General features: G+C 36.1%; 1 protein-coding gene across 1 annotated transcript in view; it reads left to right on the top strand.

The window, feature by feature from the left end:
- LOC149572816 (endoglucanase 11-like) overlaps positions 1 to 19,465 on the top strand; it is a 78,273-nt gene extending 58,808 nt beyond the window's left edge. The window contains exon 10 of the mRNA XM_089815888.1: positions 19,358 to 19,465. Coding sequence (XP_089672014.1) covers positions 19,358 to 19,465 — 108 coding nt within the window. The remainder of the gene's footprint in view (positions 1 to 19,357) is intronic.
- The last annotated feature ends 4,465 nt before the right edge of the window (positions 19,466 to 23,930 follow it).

Below are 23,930 nucleotides of genomic sequence, written 5' to 3'. Positions count from 1 at the left end.
CGTGTGAGAAAGAAAATTGGTCTTAAGTCTCGTGCGAGATCTTTCATCGCTGCATGCGAGAAAGTGCGCAACTTCGTGCGAGGACTACTGAGCATTATGCGAGGGCTTTCGCTCTTCGTGCGAGGATTCCCTGCACACCACGTGAAGATTTACATTCTCACGCGAAGAAGTGTATTCTCTCGCGCGAGAAAATACATTCTCACGCGAGGAACTACGTTTCCACGTGAGAAAACAAATAAGTGCGACAACAAAATGCAAATGAAAAGCTAAAAAACAAGGAAACCTCCACACCGGGGAGTACTAGATCCATGTAAATCAAGGAATGAACACTCGAGAGCATTAATAGTAAGGAAAGAGGAACATCTATCCATCTAAACCATAACAGCAAGGAACATACTGAAATAAACATTGCAGTAAACATAAATACTAGAAGAAACTAAACAACCAAATTAAGTGTGCGGTTCCTCCCATCCGTCAATAGCATCATAAGACCATCGTGGGTCCTAACCATCCCCTACACATAACATCCCAATCTATCGACCAGATCGTTGGTACTGTCGTAATAGGGACGTCACTACTAAAAACATGCAACACTATAAGCATAAGGAAATCTAACATGCTAGTAGAAAAGCATAAGATAATCCTACAGTAGAGAACATCACCTATCACATGCTAAACAGCGGTAAGCAACAGATATACTACTAAATCAAATAACATCATCTAAGCATATGCTAAACATCATGATAAGGGAATGCATCAAATAAACTAACATCATCTAAACATGATATACAAGCATCCCAATGAAAGCACAAATCACAAGAAAGCATACTCTGGAACTCGAAGTATCAAGTGAAGACATCCAGCAACGGTTGCACTAGGACAAAGATCATCTCTATACACCGATCCCTAGCAGTGGTGAAGGTAGCTACGCCTCCCAACCACATGGCACCCGTAGATCCACACCCGCTGTGCTGATGGAGATAATGATCCAACCACAAACACACATAAAGCACAACATCCAAGGCTAACACTCACGCCAGACAGTATGATGGCTGCAACCAAGAACCTAAGACAATGCAAGGAGTACAGGTCCTGGTTAAACACTCAATAGGCTACTATGTAGGGACTAACATCATGGAGAGTCGCTTGGCATCGAAAAGCCCAAGCTTGGATCACATGTGGAAACTCTCGCAAGCTACTTCCCTCTCGAGGTACTCCCTTGGAACCATCACATGAAGTTTTATTATCTTAAGTTTTATTACCAATCACACATTTTCTTTAGTTATCACTTAATCAAGCTCCTCTCAGCCATACCCATAGCGTCATGATCGTTGGGCTATGAGATAGAAGCCCCCTCCATATGCTACCCTACCCTACCCATGCTCATCCTACGACAAGTGCCCATGGGCATGCATACTTCCATCCCAACCCCAATGATCATAACTTCTGGCAATACCACGGAAGATCCACCCTCGCAAGTCACCCAACAAATGTACGCACACGTACTCGTGTGTGGCGCACCACCATCACAAAAATCACAACACAAGGACAGGAATGAGAACACAATGCAAAGAAAACACCCAACTGAAAGCAACACAGGAAGGATGGATTCTACACAAATCCCAAAGCCAATAAACCATACATCATAAAATCACTCAATTGGCCTCAATCCGAGAGTATGGATTCTACACGAATTCCAATGATGCAACAAGACCAAACATCATGAACTCACTCAACCGGCCTCAATCAGAGAGTATGGATTCTACACAAATCCTAGCACTCATGAAACAAAAGCAAAGGTCTAAAAGAAACAATAACACCAGGTATAAAATCACTCAACCGAACACAACGTCAGGAGTACGGATGCAACACACATCCCAATGCAACATAAAAGTGCAGGAGTAGTCTGACTGATATCCAAATGGATCATCCAAGTCCACAACCCACATTGTGCCAAGAAAACTTGAGAAAATAAGGCGGCACACAAAACGAGGTAAAAATCCCAAATTTTAGAAAAATTCCAAAATTAAAACCCATTTGGCCTTTGGGTTCAAAAACCCCAAAAATCCAAAAATAAATGGAATCGGACACCATATGCAAAAACGGTCAGCATAACGGTGCAAAACTCCAAACCCTCATCCCAAAAAATATGGAAATGTTCATACCCGCCCAAACGGGTAAAACTCACATATAGAAATGGAGGGGAACACTAGTTCTCAGCTTCCAAACAAATGGCTACCAAAAACAGAAGCAGAAACGGAGCGAAAACAATAAAACAAGAAAGCCCTACCTCATAGCCAAAAGGGCAAAACGAAAAATTGAACCAGAAAATAAAATGCACAAAACTAGCTAAAAATCACGAGAATCCAAGGTTTTCTTGAGCTAGATCCAACGAGCTCAACCACGCAACGATCCCACGCCTGTAGCTCCCACAACGAACAAAACAGTAAATCCTCATGAAGAGGATTTTGGGTTTTTTCTCTCCAACTTTCCAATTCAAAAGTGAGAAGTGAGGAATTAAATTTCTTTTTGGATACTTATTCACTTTTTGAGTGAATAATCGATTAGGGCATTTAACCAGCCAATCTAGTTAAACCTCGAATCGACCCAAACAAAAACAGGCTATTCCTATAAATAGGAATTCATCTATGGTAAAGCTGCCAGAAATTAAAATAAATCAATTAAAAAGCCCGAAAACCCAAAAACACAAAAATCTCCTTAATAACTTTTGTGACAATGCGAACCTCTAAATGCACAGACACGCTTACTGGTCTAATCACATAATACAAATGAGTTCAAATTTAATAATCACCGAAAGGTTTAATTTAAACACTTTAATTAAGGATACGTCGACCATACTAGGACAACATTGGTAAAATATGAAAGGTTGAATCACTAACTCCACGAGCCACTGCCAGGGATATAAATCCTGCACACTAAACAACACGATCAAGTGCAATTGCATATAATAACATAGCCGAAGCAATAATGTGTTAAATCACCTAATTTAACCATTTATTTAATTATATTAAAATAATCTATTTACATCACTCATGTTCGCATAAAGCATAACAACGCAAGAATGAAGTGAATAACCATAGCATTAAATCCATCACATAATGCAATCAGAGATATGTCCAAATACCAAGTAACCAGATATCATCATAAAATACACTATCATCTCAAAATGGCATCATCATGCAATATGATTAACTGAACAGCATAGTAGTCTAAAATCTATGATACTAAAATTAAGGTGTAACATCTGACCCTCGGGTCGTCTCAAATGAAAAACATCACATAAGAACAAATATCTCTTAGATCAAAATATAACAAGGTAAATGTCCGCAGCACATAACCAAATAATCCCACATGAACAATCCATTTCTAATTACTTAAGCATTTAAAAATGATTGATTACATAATCAACAAAAAGACACTTAAAACACAAAAGAAAACACAGCCATAAACATGACTAACCACTGCTACAGGAACCTAGTCTAGTGTAGCATGGTAATAGTACATAGTGCAATCTCTGCACACATCTCAAGGTAATCACAGAACAACCTCATGATACCACATCGATCCTGGTAACCACTAGCACAAACCTCAGTGAACCATCAATCACAATCATAATCTCATAGATCAGTCAAAAGCATAAAAAAGCAACTGATATAGAAACATAAATCCAAACACCTCGACGGTGTAGACCACTCAGGGTCACAATCATGATCCTATCACAACAAAAGATCAGCAAGGTTGCATCCATAAGGATGACTCATAGAAGTCAAATGGGAGAGGCACTACATGGTATGGTTAGGCCCTTCCTCACGTGAAAATACACTTCTTCACATAAAAAGGCACCTCTTCACACAGAATTCTAGCAAGGAATGTTCTTGCATGAAAAATAGGGGCTATCTAGGCTTGTTAGAGAAAAGTTTGGAAATTGTTTTGGGACACCCTTTTAGATTTTACACCTTCCTAGTTTAAAAGAGATTTCCTAAGTGGTATAAAATATATCATTCAAGTAGAAGTTGATGTATATTTAATTCCTTATACTTAAGATATATTTTAATATATGCGATGAATCTTTTGAGATAGGTTACAAACCTCTACAAGCTAAGATAAAGATTCTAAGAAATTTTAGGGCTTCAAAAATTCAAACTTAGCCAAATTTGAGGGCTTTAGGATTTTAGACTTAGCCAATTTTTAGGAGTCAGCATCCAATTTTTAGGAGTCAACATTTGTCTTTTAGCTTGGTTGATCTCATATGTTTTCTTGTTTGTGTTTTTGGTTAGTAGTAGCGATTGGAGATCCATTGGTGTTTGAATTATTGTTAGTCTTCCATTGCAATCTTTGTGATCCGTGTATGTTGTTATCATGTACACTTACAATTGTTTTAAAAAAAATTATCTTGTTTGTATTTCATTCTTATTTCCAAGGATCTCCAAACAAGGTATTACATCTACTATCAGAGCCCATGTTGCAAAATTGGGATCTTTGCGTTATGCTTCCACTATTTTTTTGTTTTCCATTGTGTATTATTATTGGTATGGTTATTATTTTGATACCTTGTTGTTCATGGTTTTGACTCTTATGCTTGTGATCTGATTGTACTAACATTATCTTGTTGTTCCCATAGTGATGCCTCCTACACATAGACCTAGTGGTCGTGGTGGTACATGTAGTGGAAATCGTAGTAATGAACACCGTGAGGAGGGACAGTAGGAAGGAGAGGGAGAATAGGGTAATGCTAATTAGAATGCCATGGGAGGATTGATGCCAGTGCTTAAGGAAATTCTTGCTTGGTTGGGCCCTCATGTTAAGGAGTGCTAATAGGATCATGATTAGGAAGAGGGATCTCATCATGGAGATTCCCATCAGTCAGAGCATAGAAAGGAGGAACACAAACATGAACATTCTCATACCCTACCAGATGGAAGGGGGCACCATCGAGGTGGTAGGGACCACAACTATGAAGATTCCATCAGATTGGATATCATGAAATCTCTTCAGCAATCCAAAGTGTCATTGCTTGATGGCAAAGGAAGTGGCCTCAAGGCTAAGACTCGATTGTTGGACATGGAGCACTGCTTCACCATGTATCCATATTCAACCAACATGAGGGCCCGTTGTGCAATTATGCAGTTGAGAGACCACACATCCATTTGGTGGAATATTGAGAGATAGAAGACTCAATTTAGTGTTGCAAATCTCACTTAAGAGATCTTTGAGGAGAGGTTTCAAGAGAGATTCCTATCTCCTTAGTTCAAAGAGGCTCATGTTGATGAGTTCCATGCAATCCGACAAGGTAACATGATTGTGGATCAGTACGCAATCTGATTCTTTGAGCTTAGATAGTATTCATACTACAACAATGATGATTTACTCCTAGCTCATCATTTCATCTGAGGCCTTAAGGATGCCCTCATTGGAGAAGTTTGTATGCATCAACCTAGGACTCTTGTGCTCATTGTTGAGAAAGCACGTATTATAGAGGAAATTCTGGCTAGAGGTTTCAGTAGAAGATCTAGTTCTCAGAACCAAAGTGCAAGGAATTCAAGGCAAGATTCATAGTATTCTTAGTCCTTAAGGAAGGCCCAGACTCAATCAACACCCTCTTAGGGTGGTCCTCACTGTAAGAATAAGAGGTTTTGGGGAAAGGGTGGACAATCTTCTAATACCTTAGGTAAGAAAGGAGATAAACAGAATTGAGGACAAAAATCACAGTAGGATCATCCTCCTCTGACTGCTCAGCAGAATTCTAGTAGGGGTAGTGCACCTTATCTTAGTGCTACCGAGGGTAGTTGTGGGATAGGTCCCAACTTTATAGGAAACTGTTACTCTTGTGGCCAACCTGGCCATTAATCTTTTGAGTGCTCTATTAAACCTTCTTTAGGACCTGGTAAGGGCGCAATGAGATCTAAGCCTACTATAGGAGATGTGAGTTGAAATCACAGAGCCTTTGTAGCAATTGACAATTATCAAGTAGATCATTAGAGTATAGTAGTCGAGGCTACAAGTATGTTGCATGGTATTTCAACTTCAGTTTTGTTTGACTCTAGTGCTTCTGATTCTTTCATTTCACCATCTCTTATTCAATGATGTGGGCTAGTGACAATGCATCAGGTTGATAGGTGGTAGGTTGAGTTAACCATGGGTTCTAAAGTGGTTGTAGACTCATTGGTCAGCAGTTGTAGTTTGAATTTGGGAACCTTCACCACCACAGTGGATCTACGCATTCTACCTCTAGGATCCTATGACATTTGTTGGGAATGGATTGGTTAGCTGCCTATTAGGTGAATATTGATTATCGTCATAAAATGATGTAGTGTGTTGATGACATAGGTGGGCAGGTAGAACTTTTGGGAGTTCTAAGACCAATCTCACTTCATATGATCTCAGCTAATCAACTAAAGCAAAGTGTGTAGAAAGATTGCCATTTGTTTCTTGTATCTCTTAGTGATCTTGAGGAAATTGAGAGCTGTATGGTAACACTTGATGATCACCCCCTCCTTCATGAGTATGTTGATGTGTTTCCTGATGAGATTCTAGGTATGCCACCATAGCGTGACATTGATTTTTAGATTGAGCTTGTACTAGGAGTGGAGCTAATTTCATGAGCTCCTTACCACATGACTACTCAGGAGTTCAGTGAGCTCAAATTGTAGTTGGAGGAATTGTTGGCCAAGGGCCATATTCATCCTAGTGTATCCCCATGGGGTGCACCAGTCATCTTCATGAATTAGAAGGATGGGCAGGTAGAACTTTTGGGAGTTCTGAGACCAATTTCACTTCATATGATCTCAGCTAATCAACTGAAGCAAAGTGTGTAGAAAGATTGCCATTTGTTTCTTGTATCTCTAAGTGATCTTGAGGAAATTGAGAGCTGTATGGTAACACTTGATGATCGCCCCCTCCTTCATGAGTATGTTGATGTGTTTCCTGATGAGATTCTAGGTATGCCACCATAGCGTGACATTGATTTTTAGATTGAGCTTGTACTAGGAGTGGAGCTGATTTCATGAGCTCCTTACCACATGACTACTCAAGAGTTGAGTGAGCTCAAATTGTAGTTGGAGAAATTGTTGGCCAAGGGCCATATTCATCCTAGTGTATCCCCATGGGATGCACCAGTCATCTTCATGAATTAGAAGGATGAATTTTTGTGTTTGTGCATTGACTACTGACAGTTGAATAAGGTGACAGTAAAGAACCATTATCCTTTGCTAAGGATAGATGACTTGTCCAATCAGATGAAGGGAGCACGAGTGTTCTCAAAGATTGACTTTAAGTGAGGATACCATCAGCTTTGTATCCAAAAGACTAATATTCATCGAACAACTTTTCGTACATGATATGGGCATTATGAGTTCATAGTTTTGCCCTTTAGGTTAACCAATGTGCCATTAGTATTTATGAGTTTGATGAATGGTTTATTTCAAACTTACCTCAATTAGTATTTCATTGTATTCTTGGATGACATATTGATCTATTCAAAGACTGTAGAGGAGCATGAAGTCCATTTATGTCAGGTATTATAGTGCTTGAGAGACCATCAATTGTATGGAAACTTGAGTAAATGTGGGTTTTTCCAGTTCGAGGTGAAGTATTTGGGACACATCATTATAGGTGATGGAATTGTAGTGGATTTGGAAAAGATTTTTGCTATCATGGATTGGTCGGTACCCACTAATGTCCTAGAAGTTTGTAGTTTTATAGGATTGGTGGGCTACTATTGTCACTTCATGAAGGATTTCTCATGAGTAGCTCATCCCATCACTTCTCTTTAGAGGAAAGAGAAGAAGCTTGTTTGGTCAGACCAGTGTGAGGTAGCATTTAATACTCTTAAGGAGTGTTTGACCAGTGCACCAGTCCTTGCAATGCCTAATCTTGTAGGTGATTTCATGATTTGCATAAATGTTTCATTGGAAGGTGTAGGTGCGGTGTTGATGCAAGATGGTCGAGTGATTGCATATGACTCTAGGAAACTCAAGGACCATGAGCTTAACTACCCCACTCATGATTTAGAACTCATGGCTGTAGTGCATGCACTTGTCCATTGGAGGCATTTTCTTTTGGGACATAGGTTTGAATTGCATAGCAATCATAGGAGCTTGCAGTATATCTTTACTCAGCCAAACCTAAATGCATGACAATGTTGTTGGATGGAGTTTCTGTGTAAGTATGACTTTGATGTTCATTACATTAAAGGGAAGGAGAATTTCATCACAGATGCTTTGAGTAGGAGGTGACATGAGGTATCAGTGATTTCCTTTGGAGTGAATTTGTGAGACCATATCTTAGAGGCTTTGCCTAGTGACACTTGGTATCAGGAAGTGAGGGTGAAGATTGAGTCCAGACATAGCCTTGAGGGGAGATTTTAAGGTTATGTGCATCACATGGGGGTATCTATGTACCCATGTTAGGTGATCTTCATACCTTAGTTTTGTTAGAAGTGCACCATACACCATATTTCACACATCCTGGAGTCAAGAAGTTGCATGCTGATCTCAAACAACCATACTTTTGGGTAGGGATGAGATGTAATGTTGCTGATTTTATTGCTAGATGTCTTGAGTACTAAAGAGTGAAGGTAGAGCATCAGCATCCGACAAGTCTTTTGCAGCCACATACCATTCTAGAGTGGAAGTGGGATATGATATCTATTGATTTTATCACAAGGTTGCCTATGTCATCGTGGAGACATGATTGTATCACGGTGACGGTAGACAAGTTGTCCAAGGTAGCACATTTTTCACCCATGAGAGAATCTTACATAGCTTCTTTTGTAGCGCATGTTTTCTTGGCAAATATTATTCATTTGCATGGGATTCCTCATCAAATTATTTTGGATAGAGATTCAATGTTTACTTTTGCACTGTGGATGTCTCTCCAATATGCTTTGGGTGCGTAACTCAATTTTAGTTTAGCTTATCACCCAGAGATTGATGGTTAGACTGAGAGAGTGAATCAAGTTCTGGAGGATATGCTTCGCATGTATGTTATGTACAAGTAGCTAAAGTGGGAGGACTATTTGTACCTTGTTGAGCTTGCATACAACAACGGGTATCATAGTTCTCTTCACATGTCACCTTTTTAAGCCTTGTATGGTAGGCCATGCCATACCCCTTTGAGTTGGGATTATTTAGAGGATTGAGTTCTTTTGGGTCTAGAGATGCTTTAGGATATAGAGCAGTAGGTTTTTCGCATTAGGGAGCATTTGGCTATTACATAGGATAGGCAGAAGAAGTATGCAAATGCCCATAGGTTGGATTGTCACTTTTTTGCTGGTGACATGGTGTTTTTGCGAGTGCATCTAAGGAAGAGCCCCATCCATTATGAGAAAGGCTCTAAGTTGGTGCCACATTTTGTCAGACCTTTTGAGATCCTCGAGAGGATTGGTCTTGTTGCTTATCGACTAGCATTGCCACCTAGCCTATCGTACATCCATGATGTTTTCCATGTTTCTATTTTGAGGCAATATATTTTGGATGTGACCCATGTTCTTGATTGGGATGCTTTACAAGTAGCAAATGAGTAGCTTACTTTGGAGCCCATTTGTATCCTATAGCACTGGAGGCTGACCTTGTGAGGTCGGGACATAAAGCAGGTAAGGGTCCAATGGGACCCAAGTGATGAGACCTCTACAACTTGGGAAGATGCTACACAATTGAGGGGATTGTACCCCTATCTTTTTGCTGGCTTCCAGGAGTAAGCCTATGCTAGTGGGGGAGAATGTAGTGCCTCTCATGTTTGTAATCTGTACCTTGTCTATTTTGATTTGAGAGATACAAGTGGTACTCTTATTACATATACCTTGAGATGACCTGAGGGTTAGATGTTATAGTTTGATTCAGTACAATAGATGCTATACTGCTATGTTGTTTAGTTTATCGTATTTGCATGTTGATGCTATTTTGAGATGATAGTAGATCTATGATCATATCTAGTTTTATGGTTTATTGGATTTTATGCTATGGTTATTTACTTCATTCATGTATCTTTATGCTTTCTATGAACATGAGTGGTGTAAATGGATTAATTAGTTATTTAATGCATTAATTGCTTCGACTATTATATTATATGCAGTTGCACTTGATCGTGTATTTTAGTGTGCAAGATTTATATCCTTAGTAGTGACTTATGGAGTTAGTGATTTAGCTATTCATATTTTACCAATGTCATCCCTATATTGTTGATGTATCCTTATTTCATTTTTTAAATTAAAACATTTTGGTGATTAGTAAATGTGAACTCATTTGCATTATGTGATTAGACCAGTGAGTGTGTCTATGCATTTAGAGGTTCGCTCTGTTGCAAAAGTGTTAAGTGATTTTCTATGATTTTGGGTTTCAAATCTTTTCGGATTTAATTTTTGGTAGCTTTGCCTTAGGTGAATTTCTGTTATGAAGAATAACCTATTTGCATTTGAGTCAATTCAGACTCTACTTGCTATAGTTGGCTATTTGCCCTAATTGACAATTCACTAAAAAAGTGAATAAGTGTTGAAAGAGGAATTTAATTCCTCACTTTTTCTAATTTGGATTTGAGAATTTGGAGAGCTCTTTTGAGAATCCTTTTTTGAAGGATTTTGATTTCTGTTCATTCTGGGAGCTATGAGCGTGGGATCTCCGCGAGGTTGGCCTCATTGGATTCGGCTTGGGTAGACCTTGCTTTGCCATGATTTTTGGTAGATTCGGTGGACAATTTGTTTTATTGTGCGAGTTTCCATTTCTGCCCCTTTTTTCTGTTAGGTAGGGCTTTCTCATTTTATTGTTTTTGCTATGTTTCAGCTTCCATTTCTTGTAGCAGTATGTTACTAGTATTCCCCTCTGTTTTTGTTTGCTAGTTCTGCCCAGTTGGTCGAGTATAAACATTTTCCCTATTTTCGAGATGGGGGTTTGGGATTTTGAGCTGTTATGCTTACAGTTTTCACATACAATTTTTGAATTCATTTATTTTTGGATTTTCGGGGTTTTTGCACCCAAAGGCCAAATGTGTTTTAATTTTAGAATTTTTCCAATTTTGGGGTTTTTGCCTCATTTTGCATGACATCCTATTTTCTTGGGTTTTCTTGGCACAATGTGGGTTATGGACCTAGATGATTTGTTTGGATATGCGTTAGACCACTATTGCACTTTATGCTGCATTGGGATGCATGTTGCATCTATCCTCTCGATTCTATCTTTAGTTGAGGGACTTTCAACTGTGTGTTCTCATCTAGTCCTTATGTTTGATCTTCATGATGGTGGGGCACCACACACGAGTACGTGCATGTACATTTTTTGGGTGACCTGCAGGGCCTGATCTTCCATGGTATTTTTGGAAGTTATGATCATTAAGGTTGAGTTGGGAATTTGCATGCCTATAGGCACTCATCAATGGATAAGCATGGGTAGGGTAGGATAGCATATGGAGGGGCTTCTATCCTCCAACCTGGTGACTATTTCCCATTGGTTGGTAGAAGAAGTTTTATATAAGTGATAATTAAATTAAAACATTTGGGTGGTAATAAAATATAAGATAATTAAAAAGTGGGAATTGTGCACCTTCTATTGGGAAGTTGATGCAGCCTAGAATTGTGCGCCTTCCATTGGGAAGTTGATGCTACCAATACTAGCTTGGCTTGTCGATGCCAAGCGACTCTCCATGATGTCAGCCCCTACATAGTAGCCCATTGAGATGTCTGACCAAGACCTGTAGTTTATGCATTGTCTATGTCTTGGATTCAGTCATCATACTGCTTGGCGTGTGTGTTAGCCATGGATGTTATTTTTGGTGTGTTGTGGTTGGATCTTTATCTCCATCAGCATGGCAAGTGTGGACCTACGGGTGCCACATGGTTGGGAGGCATAGCTACCTATACCACTGTTAGGTACCGGTGTACAAAAATGGTCTCTCATCCTAGTGCAACCATTGTTGGATGTGTTCACTTGGCGCTTCAGGTTCTGGAGTATGCTTTATGGTGATTCATGCTTTCATTGAGATGCTTGTATATCATGTTTAGATGATGTTATTATTTACGCATTTCCTTTCTATGATGATTAACACTTAGGTGATGTTATCTACTTGTAGGATTATCTTATGCTTTACTTCTAGTATGTTAGATTTCCTTATGCCTATGTTGCAGCATGTTTAGTAGTGGCATCCTTATTATGATAGTATTGATGATCTAATTGGTGGCTTGGGATATTACAGGCATGGGATGTTACACACAGGGGATGGCTAGGGCCCATGATGGTCTTATGATGCTATTGACGGTTAGGAGGAACCGCATACTTAGCTTGCTTATACTACTCATTGTGATGTTATTTCCATTTATTGCAATGTTGCTTTCAATACTCTACGATGTTTCCCTTCTATTCCTTTACTTAGATGTATGATTAGATGGTTAGATGTTACTTCCATTTTGTCATCTTTTAGTTATGGTTTGAGTGTTCTTGCCTTGAAATGTGGATCCAATACTCCCTGGTGTGGAAGAAATTCATTCTTAGATTTATTAGCTTTTTACTACTTTTCATTATTGCGTGTTGATTTGGGATCTTGTATGATAATGCACTTTCTCACACGAGGATGCAAGTCTTTGCATGACATGTTGAGTTTCTTCATGTGGCTTGGCACTTTCTTTACGCGAAACCCTACACCAATCTTGGGGTGTCTCAGTGGTATGGCCAGGCACTTCCTTGCACAAAAATGCACTTCTTTGCATGAAAAGGCACTTCTTCGCATGACATGATGCACTTCTTCACGCAAAATTCTAGCAAGGAATGTTCTCGTGCGAAAAACAAGGGCTATCTAGGCTTGTTAGAGAAAATTTTGGAAATTGTTTTTGGACACCCTTTTAGGTTTTACACCTTCCTAGTTCAAAATAAATTTCCTAAGGGGTTTAAAATATATCATTTAAGTATAAGTTGATACTTAAGATACATTTTAATATATGTGACAAATCTTTTGAGATAGGTTCCAGGCCTCTATGAGCTAAGATAAAGATTCTAGGAAATTTTAGGTCTTCAGAAATTCAGACTTAGCCAAATTTTAGGGCTTCAGGATTTTAGACTTAGCCATTTTCAGGAGTCAACATTTGTCTTTTAGCTTGGTTGATCTCTTATTTTTTCTTGTTTATGTTTTTGGTTAGTAGTGGCATTTGGAAATTTGTTGGTGTTTGGATGATTGTCAGTCTTCCGTTGTGATCTTTGTGATCTGTGTATGTTGTTATCATGTACACTTACACTTGTTTTAAATTTTTTTTATCTTGCTTTTATTTCATCCTTGTTTCCAAGGTTCTCCCAGTGGGGCATTATAGTTAGGATTGAGCCTTGTTAGAGGATTTTAGATCATTCACTTGGAATGTCACCTAGTTAAAGGATTTACAAATGACTATTAGGTCAACCTTAATCCAAAGGATTTACCTTAGACTGATACAATGATTAGAGAGTAATAATAAGGCTTGATTTGATAACAACTTACACCTTCATTTGAAAATTACATATCTATGTTTTGGTCCTCCATTCTGCTTAGCTTTCACACTCTTCAGCTCTGATAGCTTGTTCACCCTTCAAGCATCCATACCCTTAAGCCTTCTTGCTTTGTTTTCCAATGTAGTCTCTTCTCCTAGCTCACTGAATGAAGCAAATAACCTAGACTCCTTGTCTTCCTTAGGTTCTCACACATCAACTCTTGCTTCTAACCAACCATCTCTATAAATAGAGAATTAAGATATTTTGTTGTTTCAACCTCCATCGTCCATTTTAGGGTTAGGTTAGATTAGATAGGATTCAATGAATCTACCCTTCATTTCATTTTATTCCCTTCTAGAAACTTCTCCTTCAATCCTCTTTGAATTCATCTCAAAATGATTCATCTTGAATTTTGTGCCACCAACTCATTAATCTTATCTTCCACACAGTTCACACAATCCAAAAAAAAAACTTGTCAGCTCAAATTCAACAAATTCTTGATCTTTCTCATAATGTTGACACTCTCTTATGATCATCCACTGTCAAAACACTTGGCACAAACTAAAGTTTGTTGGTGCTTGGCATCAACTAAACTTTACTCCACTTACACTGTTTCACTTGGCTTACACTAAAATTGACTTTGCTCAGCTCCAATTGATTTTTTGCTTGGCTTGCACTAACTTTTCTCGGCACCTACTATCCACTCGGTCAAGCTTGGAAGAAGAAACTTCATTTAACTTGTTCTTCTAACTCACTTAGTGTAACCAACCTTTGCAATCTTAAGTAGATTATCAATGCACTATAATATCACTATCTTAACTGATCCTTATACTCTTTTTCATATCATAACTCAACCTTTCCTCTAGGTGCTATTGTTACCTCATTTGATCAAATCCTCTTCATCAATCAAACAAATGAAAGTACTTAAATCATATAAGCAATTGTCTTACCAATAAGTAGCAAGTTTGACATCACTGGAAAAATAATGATTAAAACACATTTATCATACTTATATCAATCTATTTTTAACAATTTGAATGGTGATTTAGAAGAACTAGGTGTCTTTTTACTTCTCATAGGAGTAACTAGTAGACTAGAATCTTCATACTGGAAAACAACCTTTTCAACCTTAGTTTCAATATGTTTCAACTAGGGCACAACCAAAGATGTTTCATGAGTAATCACTTTCAATTTCTTTACAAATTTTGATCAATTTTCTTTCGTTCATCTACTAAAGTAGCTAGATCATCACTCTTTTTCTCCTCTTCCTTTTTGACTTCCTTTTTCTTCTCTTCATCTTCTTCATTCTATTTCTCCTCTTCCTTTTTGTCTTCCTCTTTCTTCTCTTCATCTTCATCCTTCTTTTCTTCATCCTCTGAACTTGTATAACCTACCAAATTGTCAATATTTGGCTCAAAATCCTTGAAAGAATCTTCTCATGTGTCAACTATACTACTAGTGTTGTCCACATGAATTGTATTTGTACCAATAAATCTAATTCTCAAAATTTAAACTAATTTATTCTATATGTATGAAAATTTTATATTATTGCTTGATTTTATTTGTGTTTGATTATTATAAATTGTACAATTAAATATTTATTTGAGACTATTCAATTTAGTTATCTACTTAATTAAGCCACCCCATAATGTACATCACAATACTATTTTAAGCATTATTCTTTTATTACTATCCAATACATGATCATACTTTTCATCTAAATTTATATATAATTAAGCCAATATTTTCTCATTTATACAAGCATCTTCTAAATAAATAATAATAGCACTTCATTATTCCATGCAAACTTTGGAACATTTGAGAAAGAAAATTAAAAAGTTCATTTGAAAAGTACACTAAGTTAATGTTCTTTCTCAAAAAGTTCATTTGAAAAGTACACTAAGTTAATGTTCTTAAATTGAAAAAGTCCTTAAATTGAAAAGGAAGGCATTCTAGCCCTTAAGATGACCAATGATAAATTATCACATAATGATGACTTTTGCATGGATGCATCTATGAAATAGTCTAGAAATCTACCACTTCATATTTAGTGAAAGGTGATTGAGCAAAGAATAAGTAGTTACAATATTGTGGCACTAAATTGATTATGATTTTCCCTTTGATATAAAAATAGATAGAACTCTCAATCTCTACAAAAGAATAGCAAGGAGAATAAATACAAGATTAAAATAGACCCAAGAGAAGTGCCTCACCTCAACATCGATTTTATAGTTATGACTTATAACAATCACCCATTTTTAAATACACTTCTCAATCATATAAATAATGAACTGCATACAACAAGCCCCATTGTTAAATAAGAAGAGAATAAGTCAATAAGAAGGGAGAAATGATTTTTTAGATTGATATATATATATATATATATATATATACACACACACACACACATTCCTAGTTGGCAGCTATTCAAGGCTTAGGCTTGGAATGTGTTGATCTTTAATGGAGATCAGAAAAACTTTTTAACTATGTTTTCCTTTGCTCTGTTATTTTGTATCAATGGAGTCAGTGTTAGAGGATTTGAGGCTGATTATAGTGATGCATTAGCTAAAAGTTTGTTGTTTGTAGGGGCACAAAGGTCTGGTAATCTGCCTACTAATTAGAGGGTCACATGGAGAGGCAATTTTGTCTACAAGATGGATCCATACAAGGGGTATGTATTTATGCAATGCAATCAAAGGAAGCTTAGATTATTTATTATTATTATTTTTTAAGATTAATTATTATTATGTGTTAGGTTCCAGTAGACTCCACCTATCTTTTAGATGTGAAGAAAATGTAAAAATAATTTTTTTTATTGATATCACAAATGTATGTTGCATGTAGTGTGAAGGAGTTCACAAATATAAATTTTGGTATTGATTTAAGAAATTAAAAAATTTATTTAATCAAATGAACAGTGAAAGAAATCTTAAGATTTTTTTTCATTGATTCAAATTCAAGACCTCCTAAATGAAATACTTGCAATTTTACCATTGTTCTATAGGCTATTGCATATTTTTTGTGGAATGATTAGCGTGGGCCAGATTAAAAAAACTTCTATTGATTCAAAGATTACACAATCTTTTTTATCAAATGATTAGCTTGAACATCTTTATAAAGACAATTTTTTCTATTGATTTAAGAATTACAAAATCTTTTTGATCAAACAATGAAATACCAGATTAACTAATAATGAATGAATTATAGTCTCTTTCTGTCACAAACCATGTTCCCATTACCTGAATAATATTGAAGATTCACCTCCACATGGATGAATTAGTTCTAAATTAGTAACCTTATATTAGTTAGAAATGAACTATTCTTTTGGAGGTGTGATTTGATAAGGAGAAATGTGATTGATTCTCAGGAATGGGGCGTAGAGTCAGTTACGTGGAGTTAGTTACACCTTAAAGATTAAAATAGATACCGTTACTAGTTTGGAAAAAAAAAAGGTTGGCTAGGAGAGAAAGGAGAACAAAGTTGGCTAGGATGAAATTGTGGGGAGGCCACAAACCAGATGAAGTTGATTGTAACCACCTACTTTTGGGATAAGATGGTGTAAACAAAATTATATTTATATCATGGATCTACTCATACTTAGAGGTTTGTCACTATTATCTTCACTAAAGGTGTATTTTCTCTATTTCGATGTTTCTCTTTTATCAAGCTACATAGATTTTTTTTATTGGTATTTCCTTCCATTTAGATGCATGCAGACATTGGAGCTTGGGTATCATTCCACTCCTTCTTGATCAACCTGTGAAGTCACAACTAGGAAATATAGAGTGAAATATGTGGATGTGTGTGATTTCTTTGCCCCAATAACGTAATAGTCCTGGAAAATGTGTCTAGTTAGAAGATATTCAAACATAAATAGGAAGTATCTATAGGTGTGGTTATAATGATAAGATAACATTACTTCTATTTGAGAGCTTTTCAATTAATGAAGAAAACCTCTTACCTAAAGGGATGGTGTTTTCCTGTCAAGTCAAGCCTCCTATTTATAAGAGTCCAATTGTGTGTATGGAGAATGAGCAAGGTTGCTCTCATCTGATGACACTCATACATATTGTAGATCCTCTATGTATTTGATTGAAGCCATTTGAGTGGCTGAGAATGTCTACAATGTTAAATGGACTAAATCACTCAATCAATTTACTTCTATGTCATTGTTAACTACATCATATGAATAGTCAAGCATGTCTTTGCTATTCTATTGAAAATTGCATTATATAGTCAATATAGTATACTCTAATACTATTGCTTTAGAAATTATAGAAAGCTGGAATGAATTAGATTTAAATGCATAAGAAGCATAGTATTTTATGATCACTGGACTCGTAGTAGGATGACTGTTAGACTAAACTGAATAGTGTGTTGAATCTATCATTAATATAAATTAGAAACATCTCAATTCATTTTGGAATTACATTTTGGTGCTTCTTCTTGTGAAATTTGAGTCATGACTACCTTGCTAGCACCATACTAATGAATTCACATTTTCCTTCTACTTTATTAGTACTTGATCTAGAAAGTTGTTACCTTTTTTTTATGTATATATATGTCAATAGTATCAAAATTGTTTTTAGATATTTACCATAACATTATATTGAATCCTTTATTCACATTCCTTCTTCTATGTATGAATGGTAGAATATCATAGACTATGGTGTAGTATCCTCCATTGTAGAAGAATGCTATTGTAGCTTTTAGCAATGATTTAATAATGTATGGAAGTTTATTAAGTAGAACTGTGGTTAAGAGCTGACTAAAAATTCATTATATGATTTTACCTTGCTTGAAATGCAATATAAGTTACATTGAGATATCATAGTAAGTAAATGCCCCCCTTAGTGGTATAGAATGAAACATGTGCAATAATCCTTGAGCTCTTACGTGCAATCTTGACTGACCATATGCCTATATGTAGATAGAGCATAAGGAGTGTTGTTAAAATCTAAGCATACATTTCTTTTGAGTACATTTTAGATTCCTTATGGTTCGGTGTAATTAGGTTATAAATAGTTAGAGATGGATATAGTATGAAAGTGTTTTGGCTAAAGTCATTTTATATTACTACATATGTACAGATATGTTTAATTTTAATGCATATGAGTTTGAGTAGATATCATGTTATTTCTTGTACTGCATATGTGTGGATATGTTAGATATTTATATTTATTTTTTATTAGACTACTTAGCCATATGTGGAAAGTAGTGTCTTTCATGGTTGCACTAGATCTATCTAATCCTTTTGTTCCAAGTCGCTAGGCTCCTCGTGCCAAGGTCAGGGCATTCTTTATGTTAGGAAGAACCTTGGAGGAGCTAAACACTTTTGTTCCAAGTCGCTAGGCTCCTCGTGCCAAGGTCAAGGCATTCTTCATGTTAGGAAGAACCCTGGAGGAGCTAAACACTTCATGGTTGGCATGGTAAAAGTGTCTGGGCCACACTCCCATCTCCGATAGTAGATGGATGACATCTGATGGTTGGGAAACTGGATCACACAAATGGATACATGTTTGAAGCACTATGATAAGTCTACCATTGATGTAATGTAAACAATCATTTGATGATGATCTTTGTAATGTACGTTTGTACAATGGATAGTTTATCTATACCGATCTTGATGTAGTTTTTTTTTTTTTTTACACATTTTTATAGATGAATGACATGTAGGTCAATGTCTTAGATAATACTGTGTAGTTATATATTGTTATGGTAAACTCAATAGTTAATCTTGATTACAATTAATGAAATGATTATTGACTTTTCAAACTAGGGTTTGGTTTGTTCATTTATGTATTTCTAGCAATTAGATGATGTGGAAATTACTAAGTAGGACATGGTACTTGCACTTTTACAATATATTGAATGATTTTTGTTTGTTTGAATTGTAGGTTGATTTGGTGGGTGGGTATTATGATGCTAGAGATTGTGTGAAATTTGGACTGCCCATAGCATTCACAATGATAATGTTGAGTTGGAGTATTATTGAGTACGAGTAGCAAATTGCTACTATACGGTAGATGAATAATGCTCTTGATGCAATTAAGTGGGTAACTGATTACTTCATCAAAGCTCATGTAGAGCCCAATGTATTGTGGGGTTAGGTACAATATTAGATTTTTATGTAAATTCAATATTTTTTTTATGAGAGAATCACAATTGTTACAAGTTGCATTGAATTTGAGGAAATGTTATAAAATTAATGAGCATTCACCAGGTTGTATAGATAGGGATGATTTATAATTTGTGGATAGGAAATTCATATTTAATGCTTGATTTGTAATACTTACATTTCAGCATTAGCTATTTGTGAAGGTGCACGATCAACTGTGATTGATTATTATTTTTTCTTTTACTTCGCATGTATGTATAACAAAAATTGCATGTGGATTGTTTTTACTTTTGTTTTTTAGTTTTAGCATTTTTTTTTAAAATAGTTTGTTCAATTTTATTTTAGTAATAAAGGTCCTTAGAAAGAATGTGAACAATCATTGTTACACTCTGTTGAATCACAATACACATCCTTTAAACCAACTAGAAATGATGAGAGGTTGAACACCCGTAGCCCAAAAATGTTATCAATACAAAGAGAAAATATAAACTGTCAACCTATTACATTTCAAGCTCTGATTCTCAAATACATTTCCAAGTATGCTTCCAAAGCTGAAAAAAAATATGAAAATTGTGTTCAGATGTTGGCTAGAATTTGTTTAGATTCAAATCTAGGCGACAACACCATCAATGTATACCAAAAGTTTATGGCCAAAATTATTGCTAAAAGAGACATTAGTGCAATTAGAAACATGTTATATGCTTCAAAAATTGCCTCTTGTGAATCACAATCACCAATTTATGTCTTTTAATGTGGGGAGAAAAGTGTTGCATTATCTTAAACAAATAATTGATGGTATCAAAATAAAATCTATCTAAATACAAGCCTCCATGGAACGTCCAACTAACCTAGAACTACTTACACTAATTGAATTAACAAGATCCTACACATATGTTGCATCTTGCAAAGAAAACAAATGGAGAATAAGAAAGGAAACAATAATAGTACAAGTATTTCCAATTTGTTTTACAGTTCCAAAAGAAGACTCTGAACATTTTGAATTATTTTGTTGGAGTGAATTTCTCATGTACAAACACTTTTGAGAGATCCAAGTAGATATAGGTTTGGACAAAGAAGACATTGCAACCAATTCAATACAAAAGCGTATAATGTTTGACACGTGGACCACACTGATTAGGTTGAAGATGTCCTGGAAAAGTATAATGAATCAGATGGTAAAATGGATATACATGATTCATTGCAAATGAATGAGTGGGAATCTTTGTCCCAACTGGGCCTTGCAAATAGTTCTAACTTAAATGATCTTGGCATGTTGGGAAAACATGACTTTGACATCAATTATCCATGGGAAGACCAAAATGTTCCTATGAATTTGCACAGACATGCCATTCAATTTATACATATAAAAAAGATGGCTAAATCAATTCTTCACTCCTCCGTTGTAATGTCCCCATGTTTTTAGCAACTTAGTGGAGTTCTTAGCCTTGACATTCTCTAAAGGCTAAGCGGAGAAATAAGTAGAAATTGATTAAATTAATTTATTATAAAGTCATTAAATAAATTAAAAGAAAAAGGTAACTTTATATTTAATTAATTTAATTAATTGAGAGTTTTTTTAATGATTGGAAGGGGGAAAATTCTAGTAATTTAATTATCTAGAAGCACAATTAATTATTGTATTGTAAGAGAGAAGCTTCTTGCGAGTGCATTGATTATTGGAAGGGGAAAACTTCTAGTAATTTAATTTTCTAAAAGCACATTAATTATTGGAAAGGGAGAAACTTCTAGATAATGCAATTATTAAATATTTTATTTCCCTCTAGAAGGGTGAAGGAAAAGTATAAATAGAGGTGAGAGCTTCATTGTTTATCATCTGATTATTGTGAATTGCATTTGATATTAAGTTTTGAGAAGAAACTAAGGTTTCTGATTTTAGTCAGCCACTGGAGAACATCAACTCTTCAGTGTTGCAACCATTTGAGGTGGTGAAATATCCATTGAATTTGGTATTCGGGAGAGCTTCAATTCAAGGGTTCTATTTATGCTTAAATTGGAGAATAGATTTTGGCTGCTATAGTCTGCATGCATGATGTCACGTTGCAATATCTATGTTTGATTCATTTCCATTCTTGGGCATCACTATTATTAGGTTCCTCTTGCAACTATTAATATTTATCATTGTACTTCATAAGCATATGTTTTTGTTGTGATAATTCAGAATCAAATATTGGCATTTGTAGTCATTATTGTATGTCAATTGTTTGTCAAAATGTCAGTTGGTTGTAGGTATGCATTTCATATCTAGTTTCCATGTATTTGCATTGAAAATACCAAAAGAATTGCACTTGCATATTAGTTCCTTGTAAGAGGATATTACATTGGTATCAGAGCTTGCTTGAAAAGTGTTTGACAAAATGTCAAACAACTGAACTAGAGAAGATTTTTGTGTTTGAAGAAGTTGTAACTTGTTGGGGTTATTGCATTGGTATCAAAGCTAAATCATGCCATCCCGAGGGTTTAGTAATCACATGCAGCCATCTATGATTGACTCTCACATATTTTCCACTTGTAGGCAAGCTTTATTTGATAGGGAACAAGATTTTTACAGGCAGCTAGACATCATGGGTGATAGGAAATAGCATATCCCACCAAGAGACAATAGGAATGAGGATAAGGAAATAAGGTAATTTTATAGAGCAATGGTTATAGGACAAGAGTGAATGGCACAGGCTTTGCAGAAATTCACCACCATGGTTGAGCGCATTAATGCACAAGATAGATAGAATCAGGAACAATGAGATAATAGGAGTGTAGTGGGTCGCGTAGAGCTCATAGAGCTCTTTCCAGAATAGTAGACAAACCCAAGCATCCTACCTTTGTTAGAGAGGAACCAGTACATGAAGCTATGAAAAAGGAAAGAAGTATGGAATATGTAGTCCCAACAAACAAATTTCAGTCCAAAGGAGCATCTTCTAGTAAGGATAACAAGCCATTTTATAAAAAAATAGAGAGGACTAATTTTTAAAATGATTCTAAGGATAAAACTCCAACACCTTTTGACAAGGAAACATTAAATGATTTGAGAAAGAAATAATAATGTTTCTACTATAAGGGACCCTATGATGCAATCCATGACTATCCTCTTAGACCAAAGGGCAAAGCTAATAGAGTTATGTGGGCATACTATTAGGAATCAGAATTAGATAATTCAGACCAACAATCTGATATAGAGGAAATAGATGGTAAAAAAGAAGAAGAAAAGGCTGAAAACTTGTCTAAAATGGAGTTCAAGGATAGGGAAGGAGATGGGAAACTTATGGAAGCTTGTCTCACTAGTATTAACCAAGAAGGATCATTTTGAATGAGAGGAGTACTTGTTGGACAATGAGTTATAACTTTGGTTGATACCAGTGCTACTCATAATTGCATTGATGCTAGGTTGGTGGAAAGGTGTGGCATACAAATAGAGGAGTTTGGGGGAATTAGAGTGAGGGTAGCTGATGGCTATATCCTCAATTGTGATTGTAAGATCATTGGACTTCTGAAGTTAATAATTATGCCTTTAAGTCATATTTTTGTGTTGTGCTTATGGGAGATATAGATATAGTCCTTGGGATGAGTTGTTTGCATGATATTGGTGAGTTCGCTCTTAATCTCAAGGACATAGAGATGAAGTTTAAAGTAAATGGGAAGAAACAAAATCTTAAGGCAATTAGGAATAGTGATTTTAGGATGGTCTCTTTCCAGATGATAGCTAGATTGATTTAACATGGTCAAGTAGAGTGGGTAGCAGAGTGCATGTTAATGCCATTACAGGAGGGGCAGTAGAAGATTGAATATCCTTCTGATATTCAGAAGCTTAGAGTTAAATACTCTAAGGTGTTCAGTGACATTCCACTAGGTAGACCACTAGACAGGGGTATTGAGCACATCATTGAGTTAGAGGAGGGGGCTAAGCCCATCATGATTACACCTTAAAGGCATCTAAAGAGGTTGAAGGATGAAATTGAAAAAACCATAAAGGAGTTACTTGCTATGGGCCACATTAGACCAAGTAAGTCTCCTTTCACTTCTTCAGTGGTGTTGGTGAAAAAGAAGGATGGGACATTAAGGATGTGCATTGATTGCATAGTGCTTAATAGGAAGACAATTAAAAATAGGTATCCCATTCCCAGGATCGATGAGTTGATAGATGAGCTTCATGGAGCTTGCTTCTTCTCAAAAATAGATTTGAGATCAGGCTATCACCATATCAGAGTTAGAGAGTAGGACAACAAGAAGACAACCTTTAGATGTCATTGTGGCCATTTTGAGTTTGTAGTTATGCCATTTGGGCTAACTAATGTGCTTGCTACTTTTCAGGCAACAAAGAATAGGGTTTTCCATCCTTA

Source organism: Cupressus sempervirens, chromosome 2 (assembly GCF_028749045.1).
Source record: "Cupressus sempervirens isolate cs-2001-9-10 chromosome 2, ASM2874904v1, whole genome shotgun sequence".
Taxonomy (NCBI): domain Eukaryota; kingdom Viridiplantae; phylum Streptophyta; class Pinopsida; order Cupressales; family Cupressaceae; genus Cupressus; species Cupressus sempervirens.
The sequence above is the reverse complement of the archived record's forward strand: the minus strand, read 5'-3'. Positions and strand labels throughout refer to the sequence as shown.